We start from the raw sequence: 24,236 nt of genomic DNA, 5'->3' as shown, positions 1-24,236 counted from the left end.
ATTTGATGACACCTTTATGATGAGTAAAAATATCTGACAGATTATTTACAATATGTTACAAATACAAGATATTCTGAATAAGAGTTCAAATATCTAGTACGTTGATATGAGGACTGAATAAGCATGTGTGTGACATTTTGTTCTGATTTTTGGCATTATTTGGGGTATTAATCCCCCCAATACCGAGAATTATCCTAAAAATATTATAAGCATACAACCAATAAATATGTTCTATGCGAGGAACTCGATGCATTATATGATTGACGGATAATTATACCTCATATGAATCCACAATGCCCTTTGATGTATGCTATAGAATTGTGATATCGGTACGTGCAGAACGTAACCGATTCACATATGAGAAATATTTGGCTGAGCCACATGTATTTTATTGAATGTGTTCAAGAAATTGTGTGGCGCATTATGAATTTTAAGGTAAGAGAGCTTAAAATTAAATTCTATATGATACATGTGGTGCACCCAAATATGAGAATTTTGAGAATCGATGCTATGATCAATAGAATTATTAATATTTTTTCTTATCATCTCTAAGGTAGAATGATTAAGGCAATCATGTCAAGTCTTGATTTCATCAAGATATAAAAATTATTTTGTATACAATATGTAGTACGGGTTTAATATATCTATAGTACAATCCAGATGACATATATGGAATCTTGTCATATGTGTTATTTTGATTAAGAGGAGAAATTCATCTTTGTTATCATTAAGTGTTTCAATATAGAGACCATTCTGACGGATATCTCTATAATTTAGTAAAGTATGGGTTGAATCGGGATACAATAGAGTATCATCGATTATGACTTGAATATCTATTGTAGGGATCAGTGATATCCTAAGAGGGGAGTGAATTAGGACACTGTCGGAGGGTGAACTCCTAAAGTAGGGATCTGAAGGGACCCCCTTTGAGATTCGGCTGGGAGATGATTCTGAATCCGTCTTGCGGGAGAAATAAATGGGCGTAAATGCGATGACAGGTGGAATGGAATGATCGGATGCAGAATGCAGTAAATACACTGGAGGTTTTTAGATAGGTTCGAGCTGCACTGAGCATAATACCCTACTCCTGTGTGGATGCTATAAATGTACTGAGAATGTCTCTCAGGGATGTTGCTGGTTACAAGAATGTTTGTCTATCCTAGAGCTTCGGGCTCCTTGTTCTTCGGTGGTCTCAGCTTCTGTGCTTGTACTGGAGCTCTGTCTTGTTCCTTGGCTTCCTTCGATGCTAGAGTCGATTCGGGATCTCTTCTTTCCGTGTCCACCGGCTCCTATTAAATACTCGCCGGCGGTAGCGTGCCCAGAAACGGAGGGCACGAATTCCAAGGCGCCATAAATGGAAAGCAATCATCATGGGCTGCTGCGCGAGTGACCGGGGGGTTGAAAATGCGCCCCCGTCCGGTCTCGGTCATCATGATATTGTTTTGCAATGGGCGCCGCGGAGAGGGCCCACCGGGCAGCCACTGAACAGCCCGGCGTGCCCGCCCGGTCTTGTACGCTTGACACAGCAGGGCGGCAGGCGGGGCACCTTGGGCCTCGCGATGTTATCCCGAGGTGCACCGGATGACACGGGATGGGACCCGTGCATTAAATGTCCCCACGCCCTCCTGCCAGAATGTGGCAGGGACTGACACCGAGCGTGGCAGGAGCAGTTGGAAGTCACAGGCCACGCGCCCTCTTAAATGCGGCATTAGGCCTTTCGCTGGTTGACACCTCATCGCTGGACCTTTGTGGGGGCCACTGGCGAAGGACTTCTTAGGCCATCGGGGAACCGAGTGCTCGGGGGTCACTGTTCACAACTCCGAGCACTCTCTCCCGGATATACCCTTTCTTGGTCCTCGGGAAACCGAGTGCTCGGGGGCCACTGTTCATGGTCCTGAGCACTCTCTCCTGGAATTGACTGTTCAGGTCCTCGGGGAACCGAGTGCTCGGGGGCCGCTACTCACGGCCCCGAGCGCTCTCTCCCGAAACTATCTTCCTTGGGTTCTCGGGGTACTCGGGTGCTCGGGGGCCACTGTTCGCAGCCCCGAGCACACCCTTCCCGGTACTCAGCTTTTCTGGTCGTCGGGGGACTTGGGTGCTCGGGGGCCACTGTTCATGGCCCTGAGCACTCTCTTCCTAGTACTTGGTCTTCGCGGATCATCGGGAAACTTGGGTACTTGGGGACCACTGTTTATGGCCCCGAGCACCCCCTCCTGGGACTTAGTCTTCTCGTACCTCGCGGAGATGATCCCCGTGGGAGGGCGCCAAGTGGCAAATTGCTGATCTAGCCTCGGGACTCGAGGACCCCTGGTTCCTGATTCACCGACAGACACTTAGAACTATTTCGGTCTAAAAACAACACAAGATAAACCTATATCAATTTCTATCCAAATGTGCTCTAAGTTTATTTAGTGTGTCTACTCTATTGATCAAAATACTTGCAACCTATCTAAAAAAGGTTAATTGCAAGTAAGTAAATGCGAAAACGTAAATAAGGTAGATAGAGCAAACTCGGCATATGGATTTTTTTCCCGTGGTATCGATGACATTAATTTCACCTCTAGTCCACGTTGGAGCTCCACAAAGGATATGCTCCCGGTCGGCACACGGTCATGGCCTTTGAGCCATCAAGTCATAATGACAAGGCATCCACCGGGATGAGCCACCAAACCACCAGGGCAAGGTCTCACCACTAGCCTCTCTTCCAGTTCCTCGTCACCGTGATCACTTTGAAGCTTGAGCCACAAAGGCAAGAGTCTCCGTGTCCCCGCATAATCGCATTGCCGCCGCTCCACACCAAGTCGGAGGGTCAACAAGCTTACCGACGCGTCACCAAGACTCCAAGGTGCTAGCATACCAAGAGGTACACTGTTGGATCACTCCTTAATCCACTCTTTAGGCAGCAATCACCTAGCAACTCACTCTCTAGGGATATAAACGCTAATCACTCACTAATCTTGTGCTTAATCATCTTGAATGATCACTTTAAACACTTTGGTGGCTTGGATGTCTTCTTAGGTGTATATGAACTTCTGTGGACTCCAGCCCGCTCAAATGACTGAGTGGAGGGGTATTTATAGTCTCAAACCCACCAACTAGCCATTAATCCAACGACTCTGGAAAGTTGTTAACACCGAATGATCCGGTGAGAATAATAGTACTAACACCGGATCATCCGGTAAATACACTCTCACAAACTAGCCGTTGGAACCCCGCTCAAGCATATGTGAACACCAAACACTCCGGTGTATACTCCATCTTCATCACTGGACTTTCCGGTGAGTATACCTTAGCCATATGAGCCAACATCTTCTTTGTGTAAATTGCTCTGATGTATTCTCTGGTGCACATCACTTCATCACAGGATCATTTGGTGAGGTCACTGCGTTCTCCCCTTTTCCAACAATGCTCCGGTGATTTCTTCCGGTGTGTTCCAATCAATCACTGGACTATCCGGTGGGGTCTTCTGCTTCTTTTCATCTTTGCACTGTTCATTATCCGGTGTTGTCTTGGACTATCCGGTGAGGCTTTCATGCATATGTCCCCCTTTGACAGAGATGCTTCAGTGAGTGCAAATACCCGGAGCACCGGACCATCCGGTGTAGTCATTTCTCCTGGGACCTTTTCCAATTCAACCAAGTTTTATCCCGGCATCGGTGACTTCTTCATGTATTACATCTATGAGACCTATCAACATATATTCTTGACAAACATGTTAGTTCCAATGACTATGTTATCATTAATCACTAAAATCACAATCATGGCCTAATAGTATCACTTTCGCTACACATATATAGAGAGTAATTATGGCACGATTGGAGCCAACAATCACTATATCGCGTCCAATGATTATCAAAATATTTCCTTGTCTCTTAGTAAGAGTTTGAAAATATTTGTTTTCCTAAATATAGAATTTATGGTGCAAATATCCACTAGTCATATTTCCTTCTCCATCAAAGTTGACTCCCGTAAAAGTATACATATAGAAATGAAAATTTTAATATGAAATTTTTTATCAGATATATAAAATACATATAAAGTTTATGTAGTAAAATAGTACTGATACAATATTATGGTATACAATATAGATAATGATGATAATATATTTATTACAATAACTAATACACGTAGATAAACTAATATCTAAGGAGTTGGGAGACTAGTTAAAGTCTCCAAACATGTGGTTCAAAGCATATTCGGTGATCATGTTCTCCATGCTCCTGGGGTCTTGTGGCAGCTGGAGAGTCTGTTTGTTACTTGTTTCTTGTGGGACTTATTGTGGACAACTAGACTCCTTGTTATTATTCAATTGAAGATTAAAATGTGTTTCGCATCTTTACCCTTGAACAGGTCGGTTCGTTCCACGGATTGTAAATACAGATCAACTAAATATCTCGAGGTATAATATTTCTTAGTGGAGTGCTTGTAGCATCCACACTTGCGACAAATATTAGATTTGTCAAGTTTGGATTTAGAAATGCATTTCCCCTGCTCCGGTGCACGTGACTTCTGCTTTATGTTGCATCTATGTTTACCTTTAAAGTTCGTTGGTTGGCGTCTAGAAGAGCCATCAAACTTTTTATTATTCTGGACATAAGAATATATTCAGGTAAAGTAGCAACACCTATTGGATGTTGATGATGATTCCTTAGAAAGAGTTTATCATGATTTTTGTCTGAAGTAATACATGTATTAAGTCAAAATAAATATAGTGTTCTCTTGCGCGATATTATTGTCTTTTAAGATTATATCAGTTGGAAGCATAGTGGATAAAGTTTTCTCTATCTTCTCTGCATCGGTAGTTTTTTTTTTACAAAAACATAACTTGAAACATATTTTATGAATACCATGATTGTAATCTTCGATGGATTTGAAATCCTAGAGTCGGCGATGAGTCAATTCATGACTTAAATTAGGCAGAATGATTGCCTTTTGCTGTTCATATCTTGTTTTGAGAGCTAATCACATAGTGCTCGGATTTTCTTCTATCAAATACTCATTTTTGGTATCTGGGTGGATATAATGTCTTATTAAATATAAAACCCCATATTTAACTTGATATGTTAGCGGTGAAACTACCTCTTGAGGAGGTTGGAGTGCTGCTATAATTCCACAGAACGCAAGATTGACATTAACGTCTATACCACATGTTGGTTGTTTGTGACCATCGAGAGCGAGTTCATTTAACTCTTTTGTGGTCATCTTGACCTTTGATGGATTAAAGCAAACTCAGTAGAACGGTTGATCACGTATTGAAAGTCAATTACAATGTAAAGAAAAAAGACAAACAAATGGATTCAAACTCTTAATTCTTATTGATAAATATAGTGTTTTATACATAATGAAAGGATACCCGTTCGGAGGGCATCCATCCTAAATAGGTGTCTATTGTCTAACGGATACAAGCAACCATCGAGCGGTTGCCAATTGAGCAACTGACAAACGGTTGCCGATGTTGATCATTACTGTTTTCTAACATTTTGAACTATACACCCTTCGTAGCTAAATCCTGCTTATGCAAACAAACGGCCGGGCTGAACATTTCAGTCCCGTACTGCCTGTCACGCTGGTTAGTGGTTACTACGACCCACTCCGAAGCGTCCTTTCGCCCAGTTATTAATGTGGAGATGATTAATTACGATGATGATCGGAGCCGCTCGGCACTGGCACACCGAACCCATTCTCACGAGGCGGTTTCCCGCACGTTTTGCTCCCCGTGGACTTCATAGCCACAACCACCTGTCGCTTTCGCGGATTCAAACCGGCAACGAACGAGCCAGCTCGGCCCAAAGCAATGCTAAATTTATAAGAGAAAATGGTCTTTTTACAACGTCTAACGGATGTCCACAATCTACCTAACGGAGGTGACAACGTAAAAGCAAGAAAACTTGCTATTGGGCGGTATGAAAAGAAATCGGATCTATTCAGTGTCAAATAGTTCGTTTTCTGAATTTACAATTTCGGTACGCACGTACTGCTCCAACCTGATCTCTCCCGCCGTGGTGAGAATGAGATGGGGGAATTAGAAAAGGTTGGCGGGTCATTTTCCCATGTCGATCTGCCGCAGCTGCCCCGAAAGCAATGGCGATCGGCGTCGACCTTACCAGGTTTGGTTCGATCCACGGCAGTTGGGGTGGTAGGTCGCCAGTGGTTGCGCTGGGCTGGGTTCCTTTTCGTTTCTTGCCGCCAACGTTTAAACCAGTTCGTTCTGCATGCGTGACCCGGCTAATTTAAGCCACGCCTCTCGATCGATGGTGCCTTCGAGAAGAGATGAGCGCGGCGAAAAGTCCCGTGAAAGCGAGGCGCCGGTCTATGCTCAGTGATGATGATCACCAGAGTAATTTTTTTCCTTGTTTCTTATCGTGGCGACAAGGCCAGCCGTGAGCCTGTATGTCACTGCAGGGGATGCCTCGGGGATCATTGGTCTGGCTCAAACCAATTTTCAATGCGATTGTAGCAAAGTCAAATGTTTTCTTTGAGATGATAGCGAAACGATGTCGGTAAATACGTTGAAAAATGCTCTCTGGAGAGGAAATTGTACTGGAATTGTTGTGTTTGTGGACCGATCGTGCGCTCTTATGGAGGGTTTCCGTCGAGGGCCGTTGGTTTGCTGAAAGTTCAACTGAAATTTGTCAAATCAGTTGTCGTATTCCGTTGATTAATCTTATGTCTGACCTTAGTTTAGACTTTTGTATGTGAATTGACAAAGTTTAGTGTTGTTCCGGTTCCTCTTGTTTCGACATATGGCAGCGCCTACTGAATCAATAGTAGACCTGCTGTTCGCTAAGAAAACACGATTCCTGAGATCCCTTTTTGCTATACAAATTTGTTCAGTTTACACCAGGATGGGTTTATATGAATATGTTCTGACCAGGAATTAACGTGTTCCCTTTTTCATAAAGATAACACAAACAAGATTCAAGGGAATGACTAATGAGGTTTCTTTAGGATTTTTTAAGGACTCTGTTGTCTAGCTTATGTTTCCGTTAATGAAACAGAGCTTTTATGGCACAGCATGAATTTTTTTTCTGTATAATAAAATATTCATACTAAATTGATGAAGATCTTGGAAACATTGTTCCATGGCGTACATATAGCATACCACAAGTGCTAGTGAATGAGATCAAGAGAACTGACACACTGTCCAATAAAATGTAAGTCAAACATTAAGTTGGCATCATAAGGTATTGTATTATGCACAACTCTATATACCATATTATTGTATTCATCCATATGCCTATTTTCATGTAAAAACATGACCCACCAAAGCATCCTTTTAAGCTCCAAGCTGTCGCCGACCAACAACTTTTAAAACCTTCCATTTCTACTATACTACTATGTACACGTGGCAGCTAAATTTAGAAGCTGCAGATAAAACGCCTACTCAATTTACAAACTAGCCCACGCACCATCCCATATTTACACAAGGATCCCATCGGGCACACGTCTCCCTTGATCACGTCCTCATGAGCAGGATCTTATGAGGCCAAGGCTGACCAGGTTCTTCTTCACAAGGCTACCCAGCGAGAACAGCCCGGCACCGCGGCCGGCGTCGCCCTCCGTCGAGCACAGGCGCGGCCACCGATCCTCGTCCACCCGGAGGTTCTCCGCGCCGATCCTCTGGATCACCTCGTCGATGGTCTTGGGGTCCGCGGGGCGGCCGGCCACGTCGGTGACGTGGAACACGTTCATCGCCATGTCATCCCGGGTGGTGATCTCGGCGTGCGTTACCAAGAGGCTGTTCTCCCGGAACACGCGCGTCACGTAGGCGAGCAGCCCGCGGCAGTCGGTGATGCGCAGCTCCAGCCTCACGCCCTGCCATAGAGGATCGCGTTAGACGGGCATGGCTGGGGTTTCGGCCTAACACGTGGTGGTGAAGTGGAAAGTTGGGCAGAAAGAAAGAAACTTTGCGCTTGGGAGTGTCAAGAGGGGGGAAACCGGAATCGTGTGCTTTTGCTTGGGTGGCGTGGCATGGAGGGAAAGGAAAGGAGATATTCCGCGATCACGCACCTCGGATGCGCGCCTCTCGATGGCCGCTTGCAAGCATTGGATCACGCGCCGCCTCTCGGCCGCCGAGCTGATTGGCCGCCCGTCCAACCGCCTGATGTAGAACTCCTGCGGCCAAGCCAAGCAACAGGCAATCAGGTTAGCTTTGGTAAACCAAACAGATCGAAGCAGGTTCAGAGACGAAAATAAACGTGGAGTTCTCATTGTGCAGTCATGAATATGCAGGGATAAAATTTCGAAGCAGAACAATTTTACAAGGCAAATGAAACTAGCTTTCTCTCCATTTTAACCTGACAAGTCCCAGAAAATTCAGTGAAAACGAAATTTTCATGAACAGAACTCAGGTTAGCTTTGAGCTGACACAAAATCAAAATCAAAGAAAACAAAAGGCAAAAGTGAGGTAAAAGTGAGAGAAAAAATTAACAGAAAGGCCACTCGCCTGACATCAACCATTTTCCCATGGAAACATCGAAATTCACGATAAGAATTCCAACCCAAGAACTCCGGATGAATTGGGCAATAGCTAATAGCGACGCTAAATTAGCGAGAGAGAAATTGGGAAAAAAATCAAGAGCTCCTAATGTGAAGCACAACCTGTTTCACCCAGAAAATCTTGGGGACCAATCGAGAAAGAAACGGTTAGAAGCCTCACCTGCTGCGCGTGATCGTCTTCCGTGTCGAACGTGCCGTGGTACACCACGTAATCCAAGTCCGTCAAGGTGCAGACGACGTCGAACAGGAGCTTGGGCCGGTCGCGGCAGCTCACGGTCACCACCGAGTACCCCCTCTCCCCCCAATCCTGCACCGCGACCGCCGTCGTCGTGGGTGCCTCCGCCTGGTCGCGACTCTCGGCCTCCCTGTCTTCGTTGAGCAGCTGGTGGAGCCTCCGGTCCAGGTTGACGGCCGCGGCGTCGGCCAGGACCGTCCTGGCGCCACGCGCGCCGCCGCGGAGGACGTGCCTGAGCCTGGACTCGATGCGCCTGATCCGGGCCGCGTCGTCGATCGACGCGCCCGTGTCCTCGTCGCGGACGAACACCAGGGCCGCGGCGCGGCCGCCGTGCGTCCACGCCCTGGCGTCGACGATACCGCAGCGGAGGTCGTGCAGCACGGCGAAGACCTCGGAGAGGAGGCCCGGGCGGTCCGCGCCGACGAGCTCGAGCAGGGTGAGGGCCCCTGCTGCCGCCGAGGTGGGCGGCGGCGGGCGCGGCGGCAATGACGCGTCAGCGGAGAGCAGTGATGACTCGAGCCGCGCCAGCAGGGCGTCGTCGTCGGCAACCTTGCGGCCCTCGGCGTCGGTGACGTGGAAGACGTCCATGAACCAGCGGCCGTCGTCGGAGGAGATGTAGCCCTTGCGGACGCAGACGCCATGGTTGGACAGCGCGGCCACCGCCTCCAGCAGCACGCCGTGCTTCCGCGCGCTGTGCACCTGCACCAGCGTCGCCGTCGCGCACACCCCGTTGTCCACCACGACCCTGTGTTGCCAAGGACAACCGCTCCATCGATCGAACCAAGAACAAGAACCGCTCAAAAGAAAGAAAAATCTCCATTCTCCCTTACCTCGGGGTGTTCATGTGGCGCACGAAAAGCTCGTACACCTCGGAAGGATGGTACCGCTCCATCGCCGGGACGCGAACCTCTCCTCCCCGCTCCGCTTCAGTTTCCAGGCCTCTCGCGACGGTTCCTTTTGCTGTACGCGCGCCCCTTGCGTTTCCCTTCTCCCTTGGCTGGGCAGGTCAGGGCAGGCGAAGGTTTCGGTTCGGTCGGAGGAGAGGACTCGTAAATTTGGTTGGGATAGGGGACGGAGAGCGGCGGTTCAAAATTAAGTGCGGGAACGGTGGGTTTGGGTGGGCTGGCTGCCGCGCTGTGGGTGTGGGGGTGTCGCCGGGGTTGTCTCGGTCAGCGTCCGTCTAAAATGGGCGAACGAAACCGCGATTTCACGCAATTCCTGCCACGGATTGGTGCGCGTATGGTCGGAGGGCGGCCGCCAGAGTCAAACGGCCGACGACCCGGGGGATCGGAATTTTCTGCAGTCGCCAGTCGGTGTGTTGGTCCAGTTGGACTTGGACCGAACGGGTCCGGGCGTGGGTGCGAGAAATGTTGGAGCACTACTCGTAGGAGGCTACTGGCTACATGAGAAAGGGAGGCGCTGCCGTGTGGAAAAAGCTTCGCAGGGGATTGCGGCATCGAGCGCTCGGCCGCTGGCTGGCCCGTGCGTGGCTGCCACCAGGCACCTGGCAGGCTGGCACCGCTCGCGGCGCTGCGCTGCACCTTGTTCAGATTCTTCCTTGCGTTTTTAGATGCATGCGCTAGTAACTTGTTGAGGTACTAGTACTGCCCGTCCCCCCCTTGTTCAGTGTCGTTTTAGGCACTATTTTCATTCCGCGGGCCTGCGCCTCCGCTTTCTAAATTCTTCCATGACACTAGTGTCTCAAGCGGGTACGAGCTCTTTATTCTTGTGTGCTTGACTTCTTTCAGGCAAAGATGGGCGCGCAAGCATCTCCAAATCATGGAACGTCTGAACTTTCGGCGAAGTAACCACAACATGTCCATGCTTCTCTACGCGGCGTTCATACTTCGCAAACATGGCACTGGTAGTGAGTAACCGATCGACGTTATTTCGAGGAGTAGAAGTAACTTAGCAAGGTTGCAGCAAAAGCGCCTTTAGCTGGCGTTGCTCCACCCGGGCTCAACAAACGAAGGTCTTAGCGGAAAACAGAAAAGGGCGAGAAAAGCAGCGCCTCCATTGAGCCATGCTAGCATCAACACCAGAAGCAAATTTTATAGGACAAGATCCTACAAAAATCCTTCTATTTTGTGATGACATATGTTCATTCTCTTTTCTCTTCGGTCCAGCCATTGAATCACGGGACGAACAGTATGAATGAGTCTCACGAGAATCTTTCTAGACAAGATCCTATAGAATTTGCTTCCGTCGACACCGGGTCAAGCACCACACCACGTCAGAAAGGGAAGGTAAGCATGGAAAGAAATTATATGCGATTGTACTACGGACACCTCCTATTACATCACTATCTGTATATTCTTAACATAGATCTTAAAATAGTAGACGATATTCATACAATAATAATTATATATGTCAACTAATAAGTATACAAGATAATGTTTTATTTAAAAGAGATTCACTGTTTTGAGATCTGCGTTCTAGACAGATGGCAATCATCGGACGGCGCCACCGCAGGAGACGTTTATAGCACTCTACATAAAAAAAATCAGCCAGCACATGGTGAGCCCATTCACACCTGCCACAGCTTGCACGTGACCAAAATTATGACTTCTGGTGCACCAGGAATTACGCGGATTGTCCGCTCCCACCGAACCGTGGCCCCGGGCATCGGCTCTGTTCAGTCGAGTCTGTGATGCGCCTTCCTTCTTGCTTGCCGTCCAAGCTAACCATCACCTGGAACCAACAGGACAAGTTCCTTTTTTGCTTGAAGCTGTCAGGAGCCCTGAAGATAGGTGCGGCTCGCTTGGTCAGAGAAACCCGTCGCGGTTACACATTGGCAAAGAGGTCCCGAAGTCCAATGATAACAGAGACTACAGTACTAGTCAACTAAAAGAGATCTCAAAAGGATAGAATGATAGATCATCGAAGAACAGTCACCGATCCAAGTTGCTGCTATGCAGGAAAATAATAAAGCTGCACTTCCTGCGAAGTTGTTTTCAAGAGAAAGGGGATATCATGATATCCTTGTTGATTAATCGAGGGCAGTGCTAATGCATGCATCGAGCAATAGTGCCGGTTGCAAGAAACCTGCGAAATGAAAGGCACACAGCAGAGCTTCCTGACGCGTACGTCCTAGAGTGTTGAGCTTGCCAACTCATTCGCCACCCCGTTTTGATCGATGTTGCTCGCCATGCCTTTGGTACGTTTAATTCTCCAGGTTGCTTAGGAGTGAAGCACACACTGTCATATATAGATCAGGCAGGTAGGAGAAATCGAGAACGATATATACGCTCTAGAATCAGCTGCCGGTCGACCTCGAATGATCGATGCTGTCCTTTCCGCACATGCCTTTTTCCTGCAAAATTTTCGCCCGTCCTACAGATCCTTTTTAGTTAGTGCCACAAGGTTACGACTTTTTTGGTTCATGATGAGACACATCACACGTGATAGATCGTTCTTCCAGAGTTTCCATAGGCCCAGTTTCTGGTACCTGCACGAATCAACATCAGCTTGTTTCTTGATAAGTGATATCGTACTAACTCTTGGTGTGCAAACGTGCGTGTCACTGCAAGTTTGCAATGCTTGGTAAATTTTGGCGTAAGAAGCTCCCAGTTTATGTTTCTGTAACCGACGCTCGTGCTTCAGCGACCCTTGCCCAGAGTGGATCGACGAGCCAGGTGATAAGGTCGGCGAGAAGACGGAAAGCACGCCATCTAGTGCCGCACCCATCGTTATTTATTGGCCCAATGGCGCACTACCGGATAAGAAATCTACTAGACTACTACTCCACTCCGAATCATTGTGGCTGCTGGACTACTAGATGAGCAAGTGATCCCCGAATCGAGATACTTACTCCCTAATCCAGCTTTGCACCTCACTAGACTAGACTGGGGTAGGGCTACTTTGTGACCGGACGGGCACAGCAGGCAGCGGCTAGCACACAAGAAACGACTAGGTATCTCGTGGTGCTGCGGCACGGTGAAACGCGCCCGCTGACGGCGCCGGCCGGCAGGCAGATCGGGTGCGTGACGTGTAGACAGGGAAACACGCTTGCCGGCAGCCGGAACAGAGTCTCCACTTGATCCGCTCGGTGTGCGATCGGCGAACTCTTACGTCGCTCGGCAGCCAATTGAACGACATTGCTACGCTGACAACGCTGTCAAAACGCGCCCAATTGCCGATAGTTGTGGAAGGGCACTCTCGGACAGATTGCGTTGGACTTGGACTTGGATCACTACGGATTTTTTAAATAATACTATTTTTTGGAAATTGCAAAAATAATACCAAAAAAAACAAATAATACATATTCGTGCAACAAAATCGCAACAACCTATTTTCGAGCGTAAATAGGAAAAATAAGAATGAAAGTGCAAAAAATATTTTCGCACTATGAAAACACAAAAAATATTTTCGCATAATGAAAATGTGAAACAATAATTTTTCACGCCACATAAATGCATATTGAACATGCGAAAATTAATTTTAAATTTTTTTAATGCATGCAAAAAATATTTAGTGCACGCAAAAAATATTTAGTGCACATGCAAGTTGTTATTTTGTTGTGGTGCACAAATATTTTTCACACGATTGGTTTGCCATTTTCATATGGGCCTATAGGTCAATTATTGAAGTACAGTGATTCATCTATTCTAAATCGAGTCGCATCTGTCGTCACTTATATTTCATGTTGTGCACTAATCTATAACTAATAAACATCAAATAACTATAGGCAACTAATTCCATGTGTTCAAAATATATGAATAAAAAATCCTTCCTCTCTCGCCGAACACACGTGTCTCCTCTGGAAGTCGGCCGACACAGAGAGAAAGAGGCCAGCGGCGAAGAGTTATTCTTAATGCATGCAAAAAATATTTAGGGTATTTTTAATGCTCCGCATACAACTTTGTCATTTAAACAAATAAAATGGCAAACCAATCACGTGAAAAAAAATGTGCACCACAACAAAATAACAACTTACATGGACACTAAATACTTTTTGCATGCATTAAAAAAAATTAAATTAATTTTCGCACATTCAAACTGCAAAAATATATTTTTCACATTTTTGTTTTGCAAAAATATGTTTTCGCATTTATGTGACATGAAATTTTTTCTCGTTTCATTCTACTAATTTTTTTTTCGTGTTTTCATAGTGTGAAAATATATTTTTGCGCTTTCATTCTTTTATTTTCCTTATTTTCGTAGTTTCATTCAACGATTCGTAGTTTCATTCAACGAAAATAGGTTTTCGCAATTCCGTAGCGTGAATGTGGGTTATTTGTAAAATTTTGTTATTTTGGATATTATTTTTAATTTTCAAGAAAAATAGCACCTATGTTCTTAGATGAGCCGTACCTGTAACCTGTAGACTACCGTCACGTAACCAATAACTGTGGAAAGTAAAATTTATAGAATCCTATCAAAAAATACTCATAAAAACTCATTCACGTCATACATCTAGTAATATCTAAGTAATATAATGACTGTATAAAAAGAAAGAAAAAGTGTGAACCTATATCATTATAAATAGGAGAATTTTTTATATGATAGAGTAGTGGCCGCTACTCTACTGTACACGGTACCAGCCGAGAGAACCACGCAGTGACGCAGGGACGTGCAGTGCGCGCACGTTGTACCGCTCCCCGATTGGCCGCGGAGCGACGTGGGGCGCCCTTGGTCTTCGGGGTACGGATCGGCGCATGGGACACGGCGCCCCCGCGCATGTGCGCGCGTGGCTCTGAGAGAGAAAGCGCTAGCAACGCGTGCGCCGGTACCGGAGACGCGGCATGTGCCGCGAGCCAGCAATGCAGGCGCGCCATGTGACGGGCAGGTCGGGGTACGAATCCCCGACCGGCGGGCAAAGCGGGGAGAAGAGAAACGCGCGCCGAGACCGATGGGCGATGGCTCGCTCGTTCGCCCCAAAACCGAGGAGATCGCACGGGAAGCCACGGCCGAACGGTGGGCAGCTGTCGTGCCGCTGCATGGCTCGACGGTTCGGCGCCTCGGTTTTGTCGGCTGGCATTGCGCCGGCGCGCGGAGCCCATGGCTTTCCATGTGCGCGTTTTTAACCGGATTGTGCACGTGGATTAGTTACCGGAGAACACTGGCTGACTGGCGCGTCTCACTCCCACAAATTCGCTGCCCGCATTAATTGTAGAAACAAAAGAAAGCGATAGTACTGGTACAAGCATTAGTAGTGTTACGCTAAGGAATCAGATACGTGCTGGGTTACTAATGATTCTGATGCAGCATCCTCCACAATATAGGAGGACAGCGACGTAAATCTACTTACTCGTGGTTCAGTTCTGCAATTCACTGACCTACCGATCGATCCTCCACAAATTCTTTGTTTCACAAATTATTTGTTTAAAGACGGATTCATTGCGGGTTTAGCACGAGGTTCGATTCGTGCTTAGCTTTCGGTTGCGCGGTTACGTCGGCCAGCTGGGCGAACAACCGCTTTTTATCACGCTTTTGTTTAACCAGCATCAGGGTCAAAGAATTCAGGTCACCACGTAGTAGTACTTATTACACCCGGACCCGGCGAAGTTGGTGACTGTTTGGTCACCAATCTCTCTCTATCCCTGTTGCTTGTACCTGTGCAGATTTACCCCTTTTCTTTTTCACTCTCGTGCATTCTGTCTGTTTCACTTAGCTCGCGTGTATTTGGCGTTCGCATTTTGGGATTTTTGCTTGACGTGGTACACGTGTAAGTGTACCTGCTTGACCACGAAAAACCGTGGTCCATGACTCCATGGCTAAGCATCTTCCTACCTGCTACCAGAATTCAGGTTGGGCATCATATGCGGCAGATTCAGGCGAAAGAGATCTTTTCGTCGAACCAATTCTTATGCAGTTAGGTTCGCATTTCGCTCGATGCGAATCCAGGCGAGAATGCAGGGCGTTGCGGCGAGGGGGGGTAGTGACGAGCACGAAGGTTGGCTTGATTCACGTTTTGTTCGAGATGCTTGGGCAGTTGGGCCAATGCAACCCAACTGGGAATATGTCTATCCCTTCGATTCGTCCTCCGATGAAGCAACTAGCAGCGAACTCTGCCTGCTCAAGTGCTCTCTGGCCTGAGCAAACCTTTACTCGTCATGTCTCTCCCGGGGCCAAAGATGCTGACGGGTCCACCTTTTAGGCTGCGTTATGCGAAGTAACGAGATTAGAATCGATCGGCCATTGCATGCTATACAGTTTGTTGCTAAGATTGGGATTGGTTATCAAAGGTCCAACTCGAAGAAGGAGATATCTGGCTTATCCAACAAAACAGTTCAATTTCATATGGTGGCAAATCAATCATCGGACATGAAACCACATGTAATGTTAATAGGAACATAACAATTGCGTCATTTCGCAACAAGATTAAACTGTGCACTCGTCGAGAGAGAGAGAGATTAAACAGTGCACAAACACCACCAGGGGCCCAAATAACAGCCACAATGCTGTCAACGAACAGTAACTACGATGAGAGTGAGACGGCATCGAGACTCGCGGTGGGCTCCAGGCGAGAGTAAGCATCAGGAGCTCATTCGTCCTCGCAGAACGCTTGGCACAGCTCCAGCGGGCTCCCGAAGGTTACGCAGCGGATGAGGGCATGAGGCACTCCATGCAGTTCATGCGGACGCCCGCGGCACCTATCGGATCGGGCCCGAGCGGCACGTCGGGCCGTGTAGGCAGCGCGTCGGCGCCACTGGCCGCTGCAAGCGCAGTGCAGATGACCGACAAGAAGGCCACTGCGAAGTCTGCGATGGCCTTCGATTGGGTTGCCATGGACGACATAGATGATAAGTTGTGTAACTACCGAGTACTGTGCTAATTGGCTACTGCTTGAGACTTGACCCGACCCTCTGCTACAAACCTCTCTCTTTTGCTTTGACCTGAACCTGAGCTAACTTTATTGTAGCTCTATCTTGGGGAGGAGACTCTTATATAGTAGATAAACTGCACATACTACACTGAGTCTGGTAAACTTCACCCGGATGAAGATCTGTGGTCGCAGATCGCCACTCAAAATAACTGACTCTCGATCTGGAGATCGCATCCGGTTACTTGTAATCCAACACCAATTCTTGGATCGACAGAGTTGGTAGTCAACTGTTACCCGAGTTGTGTGCACTCATATCATCATTTGGCAGAGCGCCGTGTACATGTAGCGATGTTGTCAAGGTCCAGAATTGGGAAATTTTACATTGGAGCTTCCTCTTTGGAAACACATCTCTGGCTTATGCGATCTTCTACTTGGCATTAAGGGCATTGCCATCAAATCAACCAAATCACGCTCGTTTGCAAACTGAAATGCACTTCTCCTATCTAATCAACGAATCTTTAGCTTATTCAGTTCTCAAATTAACTTGGGAACTGAATATTTAGGACCATTGAGTCATCTGATTGGTGCAAGGACCTTGTACAGTGTAGCCTTGGATCACTTGTGTAACATTCCGTTTCTTACCGTCGAGACTGTAAGTTGACCTCAACTGTTCAATGTTAGCCCACATAGGTGCAGTTCACCCATTCCAGTGTATCCATTTCGCTCAGCATCAGTGATACAAACATCGGAGACCTAACTGTACGATACATCACGGCGACTTCAGCAGAAACAGAACAGGCTCATCACTTCATAAACAAGGAATATGACACAGGAAGAGCCGACCAATGACAAACACAGGCAGAGACAACACATCTTAGTCCGCCAGACTTTGACCACTTCTTATTTTGCTACAGTTCTAACAGCGAACGAACATACTGGGAACTAGCAAAGACCCAAACGTAGCCATGCCGAGAGCGACACGAAGCTGTTACTAGTGGAATCATAACATTATCTGAACAAACTTGCAGAGATGGACTATGGCGAATCCATCTGATGAAAATCAAGGGCCAGGCCGGCTTCAGTGCTTCCGGGAATCATCAGCGCATTCACGCTCGCAAAAATCCGAGCAATAATCTCCCGTGAGCCCCGCTGCAAAAGCAGCCGGCGTAGCACCTGAAGCCGACCCTTACGGTCCTCTCAGGCTTCCGTCAGCTGCGAAGGCAACGCACATGACCAGGAACAGGACCGCGATGACCCTTGATTTGGCGATCATGGTCGCAATACTAGCCGCTCGATCATATCGTCTCTTCGGAAAGGCCCGAGTCTCTGCAGAGCGAGCTTGGGGAGATCTGCGGCCATATATAGATAAACTCGTCCATACTCCATAGCCAACACGGTCATGATCCTGCGGTTCTGGTGATAGTTGTTAAACTATAGTCTCCCTCTGATCGCAGAAACAGACAATTAGTACTATCATATAGCACACTTATGGCACTATGTATATATCTTCACATAGATCTGAGTGCTCGAGGTTGCATTCAACAAATAAAATCTTCAGGTTGCACTTCGACGGTTGGCGTCAGGATCAACTGCCATGCATGCTACCCTGTGCTCCAGAGCCCATGCACTGAAAGCTAAAACGGTTAAACATTGTCACAGTTTCCCAGAGTTAAAAAGATCAAACATATACCACCGACAAATAACAAGCCTCAACCCTCATCTTAATGTGATTTGCAAACCGATGTAGAGACATCAAAATTTTCAAATCAGGGGCCAGTCATAACAGGAAAATCGGGCGATGTAATGCAAATTATTGACGTTGCCATCAATAATTAACTTGAAGCAAAAGGAACAGAGTCTGTCAATTCCTTAAATCACTTCAGCTTTACGAGACCCTTTCGTGAACACCACAACATCAATTACCAACCACCATATTTTCACTGCTGACAAGCAGAAGAAATTGCTTCGGTATAGTTATTCAAATGGTCACGACCCCACAGAACATACTAGGCATATCTCACTCAGAAATAATCACATGATATTCCATGATCCACCTCATATTTCATCTGGCGTGGTTCTGGTGGTTTTTGTGCCATCAGTAATTCATAATTCTCTGTTCATATTAGGGTCATGAGGATAGCGTAAGTATGGTCCAGCTTACTCTTCCATTCCTCAATCCAAACAAGAAAATGAGCAATGTGTTGATCAGAGGACCAGCCCACACCTCAAACCAAACATAAATAACAAGATATTATCAGGCTTGCCAATGCATGCCAACAATATTTCAATGTGTAAGTAGCTAGTAGAATACATTCATGATTCATTTGAATTAGCGGTATTTTTAAACAATTGCTATATGCTTAGAGAACACAATCCCCAAATTAGCAGTGTATGTAGCTTATGCCTATTCAGGACTTAGCATAGAATCTCGGAGAAGGCCTTAGATTCTCACAACAGAGTGGAGAAAAGAACCTCTCACAACAGAGTGGAGAAAAGAACCCTAATCTTAACTCATATAGTTAAGAGTTCAAAAACAGATATATCGACACTTTCCACATATCAACTTACACAGCAACCTCCACTTTAAATACTTTCATACCATCATATCAGTCTGTGAATACTAAAAAAAATACAATAAGTGGTGGTAAAAGAAGATTACTTCATTTTTGGAAGAATTAACATCATACTGCTAGACAAATATTATCTCCTAATCCTAATTCCATGTTTCAAATGGCTGCAATGATGGGGGGGGGGGGGAATTACATCATTCTAACGGTGAGTTGTAAGGAGCATCCATGGTTATGCTGTACAAAAACTGATAAAAATCCAGTCCAAGTGCCAAATTGGGTTAATAAGCACACCATAACTAGCAAAGCATAGAACATATTACATATCACATAAAGTTATCTCAAGATGTTCACTTTAGCATCTTAATGCTATATTCACTCAACATGACACTTCAAATAACTCAAGAATAAGTTTGAAGTATGGTTATGGACTCTCTCCCTGAAAATCACGTATCCAGTCAAATCCTATAAGAAATAGAAAAAAAAATCAAGGATCAGTATACTATGGGCTTGTTTGGCTCCAACTCTAGGATTCATGCTGGATCTAGAGTTTGTAAAATAAAGTGGTTTATGCCTTTATTGTTAGTCTAAAATGTGAAGAATATAGCTCACTCAAACATCCCTAGTTTGTCCCCAGCTCTACCTCTAAGAATTTCTGGAGCTAGGAATACCCAGCTCCAAATATTCTTGGACCTGAAGCTTAGCCAAACAGGCCCTATATTACGCTCAATTGTTCATCCATATCACACTAGCTCCATTTCTAGCATTGGTTTTGCCTGCTTCTTAGCTGTACTTCGGCCCAAATCATGAGCACCAGTAATACCTGCTAACTTGAACATATAGCCTATAAATAACTACATTCTGTAAAATGTGAAAAGACAGAATGAAATGAGTTCTAACCTCAAACTGATGGTATGCAATCAGACACCAGTGCATGCCAATAAGCTGAAAGGCTGCACACCTCAAACTGAACCTATATGTTGAAGGTCATGAATAATGATTAATATAGTTTATGAACGGTGCTAGTAAATTCATTAGCAACTAAAAAACATGCATAGCAAAGGAAATGGCTGTATGCAGTTCAACCCAATACTGCACCATGCGAACCCCAAAATAAGCGAAACAAAACTGAACTCAAGATCCTCTTAAAAGTCTACTAGGTATATGCTGCAAGCACTTGGCCAAGACGCAAAACTTCTAGCTTATAAAAGGGGAGAAATGCAGAATGAAATATCCTTTTGATAGAAGCTACAAAAGTAATGCAGAATGACATTTCTTGAAGAGAGTGGCATTTATCCAAATTCCAGATTAAGCAGAGAACCTCACCTAGATCATTATCGTAAAGCAATAAATTGAACTAACTATAGAAACAACCAAAGGGCAAAGTCCTCAAAGCATGTGACACTCCTATTCGCTTGCGCATGAGCAATGTTATCAGTGGTCCAAATTGTTGTATAAACTTTGTGAAGATATAGTAGTATATATGACATGGAAAAGTCCTGGAACATGGAAAAAGAACATTAAGTTCCTTAGATCTTACCAATTCAACTAGAACACCAACTTCACATTTTCTAAGAATTGGTGTTTCATGTTGCCTCAAAATGAGAAGCTTAAATTGTCATGGTAAACGCCAACCAGTCAACCACACTAAATGCAGAAGGAAGCAATATCCATCTTGGGGGGGGGGGGGGGGGGGGAGGGGTGAACTATGTAAGACTACAGAATATAAGCAGATGCATATCACATAATACCATATCATTACCTCATACATAGTAATTGTAAAATTCGATAGGGTAGAGAGGGCTAAACACTAGCGATGTTCTTAATTCTTGTGTCAATGATATTGACTAGAACAACCACGAGGAATTTGAAAAGTTAAGTCTGACAAGAGACACTTTTTTCTAGTTAATAGTTAATAAAATAGCCACTAGATGCAACAGAGCAAGACCAATGAGAATGATGCAAACTTTCAAAGCAATTAGACAACTCGTCTGCAACTGTGTCCAAGCTGTTGGCTCAGATTAAAGCGAGCAAGCACACATATACATATGAAAAGAGAGAAAGTGAGTAATACTAGAAATTATTAAGTCACGAGCAAAAAACTGATCAAGAACAGAACCAAAGTTTTAATGTCCAGGTAACCAGCATAGGAACTATACAGGAGTTAAAGAAAAGTTGAATTGGTAAATGCAACTTGTATATATCAGGGCAGACAGGTTGCTTTGACTGAAGCTTCATCTACAGACACTACATTAAATTGTTGCGAGCTAATGACTTCCTACTATACAGAATTTACAAGACCCTCCTGGTATCAGGGTAGAATCACTGATCTCACAAGAGTCCACCATGCCTAAAACTTGCATCTCCTGCATTAACACTGGAATCCAAACCTACCGGCGAATCATACCACTTTGCTCCAGAGTAAAATCCTTCTACATGAATACCTACCAAACTTGGGTCAGCTACCATGGCATCATCATGCATCAATGGTTTAATAATCTTGGAATCCTCTACATCATCATCATCCCCACAGTTAAGAATACTCTTCGCATCAAAGTCACCCACATCCTCCTTCAGCATCCACTTGTCACACTTTGGACTATCACCCATGAGCATCTTTCTATCCTCGCACTCTGCTGCCATCCTGTCCCACGAGACAATAGGGCCAAGGCTTGAGCCAAAATCAGTATCATCGTCATCAAGCATCTCATCATCCTTGCAGAATGCACCATCATGCTGGTCTAAATGGTGGGGCACATCACCAGCCCCCCATCCCCCAACCTCCTCATTGCCTATCATCAACGTCTCCTCCGGCTGGTAGACGTTACCTTCCAAATTAAACTTCCTTATCCTTTGCAAAACCTCAGATAGCTCGGTGGACAGTGAGCCCAACAGATCTGGGTGCATCTTAGCCACCTTCCCTTCTAACGAGAGAACTTCTGCTCTGAGATCCTGTACTTGCTGCAAAACTGCTTGATGCGAGTCATCAATATCAAAATCTCCATCCCCCTTTGCCGAAAAGCCAGGATCCCCTTCCTCACTGACCCCATAAATGCCTGGATCGAAGTCAAGCGTCCCCTTATGCCCAACCAACCTGTGAACAATTCGGGCATTGCCATCGAGTGGCCCTGGCTCATGCCCTGAGTGCACCGCGTAAAGCTTGAACACAGCAGTGCCCTCCTCCTGGTACACAAAACTCTTGTCCTTTTCATTATAATTGGCTATCGGCACAATTGCCCGAATACGGAACCCACAACCACACCTCTTTGATTGGTATGGCTCCCGCTTCAGAACCCGTGGCTTCTTTCCATCGGAATTATTAGCTGAGGAGGATGCAGCACTCCCACCACTTGACGTTGGCACTCCAGCACGGTGGCACGCATAATCCTTCACCTCAGCCATGAATGGCTTATACCTGATGTACTTCTGCCTGATACAGAGGACAACCTTATGCTTGGCAGCCAACTGCTGCAACCTGCGGGGCACATCTCGAGCAGGCACATCCAGCGTCTCGGTATATTCAAACCTGCGCCGCCGCTTCCCTCGTCCAGGCGATGAGATAGCAGAATCAGGCTGGCCAGCAGGTGCAGCCTTACAGACGGGGCATGAAGCAACACAAACACGGATAAATGATTCCGGAATACCGTAGAATTTGGCACCCACAGTCCACGACTGCTTGATGCGGTCGACGGTGTCCTTGAGCGCGAGGTGTCGGAGCAGGTCAGGATCAGCGTGGGCCTCCGAGACTATGTCCCTCCACATGCCGACATGGGAGACGCGCTGCGCGGCGTTGGACTTGAAGTGGAGGTGCCGCCCGTCGGGCGACGCTGTGAGCTTGTCCTGGATGCGCTTCCACGCGGTGAGGTAGGCGGTGTCCTCGTTCCGGTCCTTCCAGACCGTCCGCCACGAGGCGAGCACGGAGAGCGACGTGGCGGCGCGGACCTCCTCGGCGGCGGCGGGGCGGCCCGCGAGGATGCACCGCAGCATGAGCCCGTACGAGGCGGCGGAGAAGGTGTAGAACTGCGAGGAGATGTGCGGCGCGGGATCGATGGCCGGTAGCAGCACGAGGGGGGCGGAGGCACCCCCCAGGCTAGGGTTCGGGCCGGGGACTTGGATCAGCGCCTCGTCGTCGGCGTCGGCGTGGAGGAGGTAGCTGCTTGGGCTAGGGTTCGGGGAGCTAGGGTTTGGGTCCGGCGGGTGCGAGGATTTGGGGAAGGAGGAGGAGGGGAGGAGGGGATTCATGGCGGAGACGGTGGGGGAAGGTGAGGAGGTCTTCGGCATCCCCGGATTGTTCCCTTCTTCCCTCGGATTTTTTTTTTTTTTTTTTGAGTGGTTTTCCCTCGGAATTTTGGGGAATTATTTCCCCTCCCTTCAAATTTCACTGCGCCTGTTCGTGCGTTTATATTACGGCTCTGGTCCCCGACTCCCCGGTCGTCTTCCTCGGGATTTTCTATGGGCCCTTTATCTCGCTGGGGCTGTGGGGACGTGCGACGGCCCGGTCGCACTCGTGTGACTGCAACCTGGGCTCGCCAAATGATGTGGCATATGGGACCCGGATGTCAGTTGGATTGGCGCTTTTGAGGTGGGTTCTGGGTGCTGACTCTGTCCATTTCCCTTGCCGCGCCTGCGCAGCTGCCCTGCTCGGCTTTGCTCGGCTCTCCTCCTGCGGGTACTTTGGCGCGACACTGTGGGTCGGTTTGTTTTCTTAGGCCGACTTAAAAAAGCGGCTTCTGTAAAATGCCGATCCAATCCACGTGTATCCGGCTCCAACAGACTAATGCGGGAGCAGCAGCCAGCTGCAAATTTGCCAGCGGATATAAGGGGCTTTGTTACTGTTCATAACATATGTACGGAGGTTTGATAGGAGTAGTAGAGTAATGTAAGGTAGAAAATAGAGTAGCCGTTAGAAATAAAAAAATAAAAGATGTTGTAATAGTATTATAAGAGATAAATTTTTAGAATTTCTATTAGAGATGACTTTATTATAATTATAGATTTTAGTCTAAAAACTAAAATAAAAATAAGCCGTCTCGGTCTAAAAATTGATTATTATAATCTACAAATTAAATTGCACATCTTATCATAGCTTAAAAAAGCTTTTTAGTGAATCTTATACGACATATAGAGCCACGCCTAGAGGGATTAGAAATTTAGAACTGCTTGTGTT

At 46.4% G+C, this 24,236-nt stretch overlaps 2 protein-coding genes across 5 annotated transcripts; both read right to left on the bottom strand.

The window, feature by feature from the left end:
* Nucleotides 1-7,141: 7,141 nt before the first annotated feature.
* LOC133912044 (ACT domain-containing protein ACR8-like) lies at nt 7,142-10,304 on the bottom strand. Its single transcript, XM_062354583.1, has 4 exons — nt 9,565-10,304; nt 8,660-9,479; nt 8,011-8,115; nt 7,142-7,815 (listed from the first exon to the last, which is right to left on the bottom strand). Exons 1-4 carry the CDS (start codon nt 9,624-9,626, stop codon nt 7,465-7,467), a joined length of 1,338 nt encoding a protein of 445 aa, XP_062210567.1. The 5' UTR covers nt 9,627-10,304; the 3' UTR covers nt 7,142-7,464.
* A 7,033-nt stretch (nt 10,305-17,337) lies between these two features.
* On the bottom strand, nt 17,338-23,471 carry LOC133912042 (uncharacterized). Of its 4 annotated transcripts, none has more exons than XR_009908755.1 (3): nt 21,264-23,471; nt 19,970-20,042; nt 17,338-17,946 (listed from the first exon to the last, which is right to left on the bottom strand). XR_009908755.1 is itself a non-coding variant. In XM_062354582.1 (1 exon), the coding sequence occupies exon 1, from the start codon at nt 23,348-23,350 to the stop codon at nt 21,401-21,403; it is 1,950 nt and encodes a 649-aa protein (XP_062210566.1). In that variant the 5' UTR covers nt 23,351-23,471; the 3' UTR covers nt 21,173-21,400. The 4 variants fall into 4 exon arrangements, 1 of the variants encoding a protein (XP_062210566.1); XR_009908754.1 differs by lacking the exon at nt 17,338-17,946 and adding an exon at nt 19,246-19,534; XR_009908753.1 differs by lacking the exon at nt 17,338-17,946 and having other exon boundaries at nt 19,241-20,042.
* Nucleotides 23,472-24,236: the final 765 nt, after the last annotated feature.

Source organism: Phragmites australis, chromosome 3, assembly GCF_958298935.1.
Source record: "Phragmites australis chromosome 3, lpPhrAust1.1, whole genome shotgun sequence".
NCBI classification, from domain to species: domain Eukaryota; kingdom Viridiplantae; phylum Streptophyta; class Magnoliopsida; order Poales; family Poaceae; genus Phragmites; species Phragmites australis.
Note: the sequence above shows the minus strand (reverse complement) of the source record. Positions and strands in the feature narration are given on the sequence as shown.

Bases quoted from the DNA above. Each gene is read 5' to 3' on its own strand.
- LOC133912044 (XM_062354583.1), bottom strand. From the start codon at position 9,626: ATGGAGCGGTACCATCCTTCCGAGGTGTACGAGCTTTTCGTGCGCCAC. The intron at 9,480-9,564 runs GTAAGGGAGAAT...TTGGCAACACAG, and splicing joins CGCCACATGAACACCCCGAG to GGTCGTGGTGGACAACGGGG. The intron at 8,116-8,659 runs GTGAGGCTTCTA...GCTTGGCCGCAG, and splicing joins AAGACGATCACGCGCAGCAG to GAGTTCTACATCAGGCGGTT.
- LOC133912042 (XM_062354582.1), bottom strand. From the start codon at position 23,350: ATGCCGAAGACCTCCTCACCTTCCCCCACCGTCTCCGCCATGAATCCC.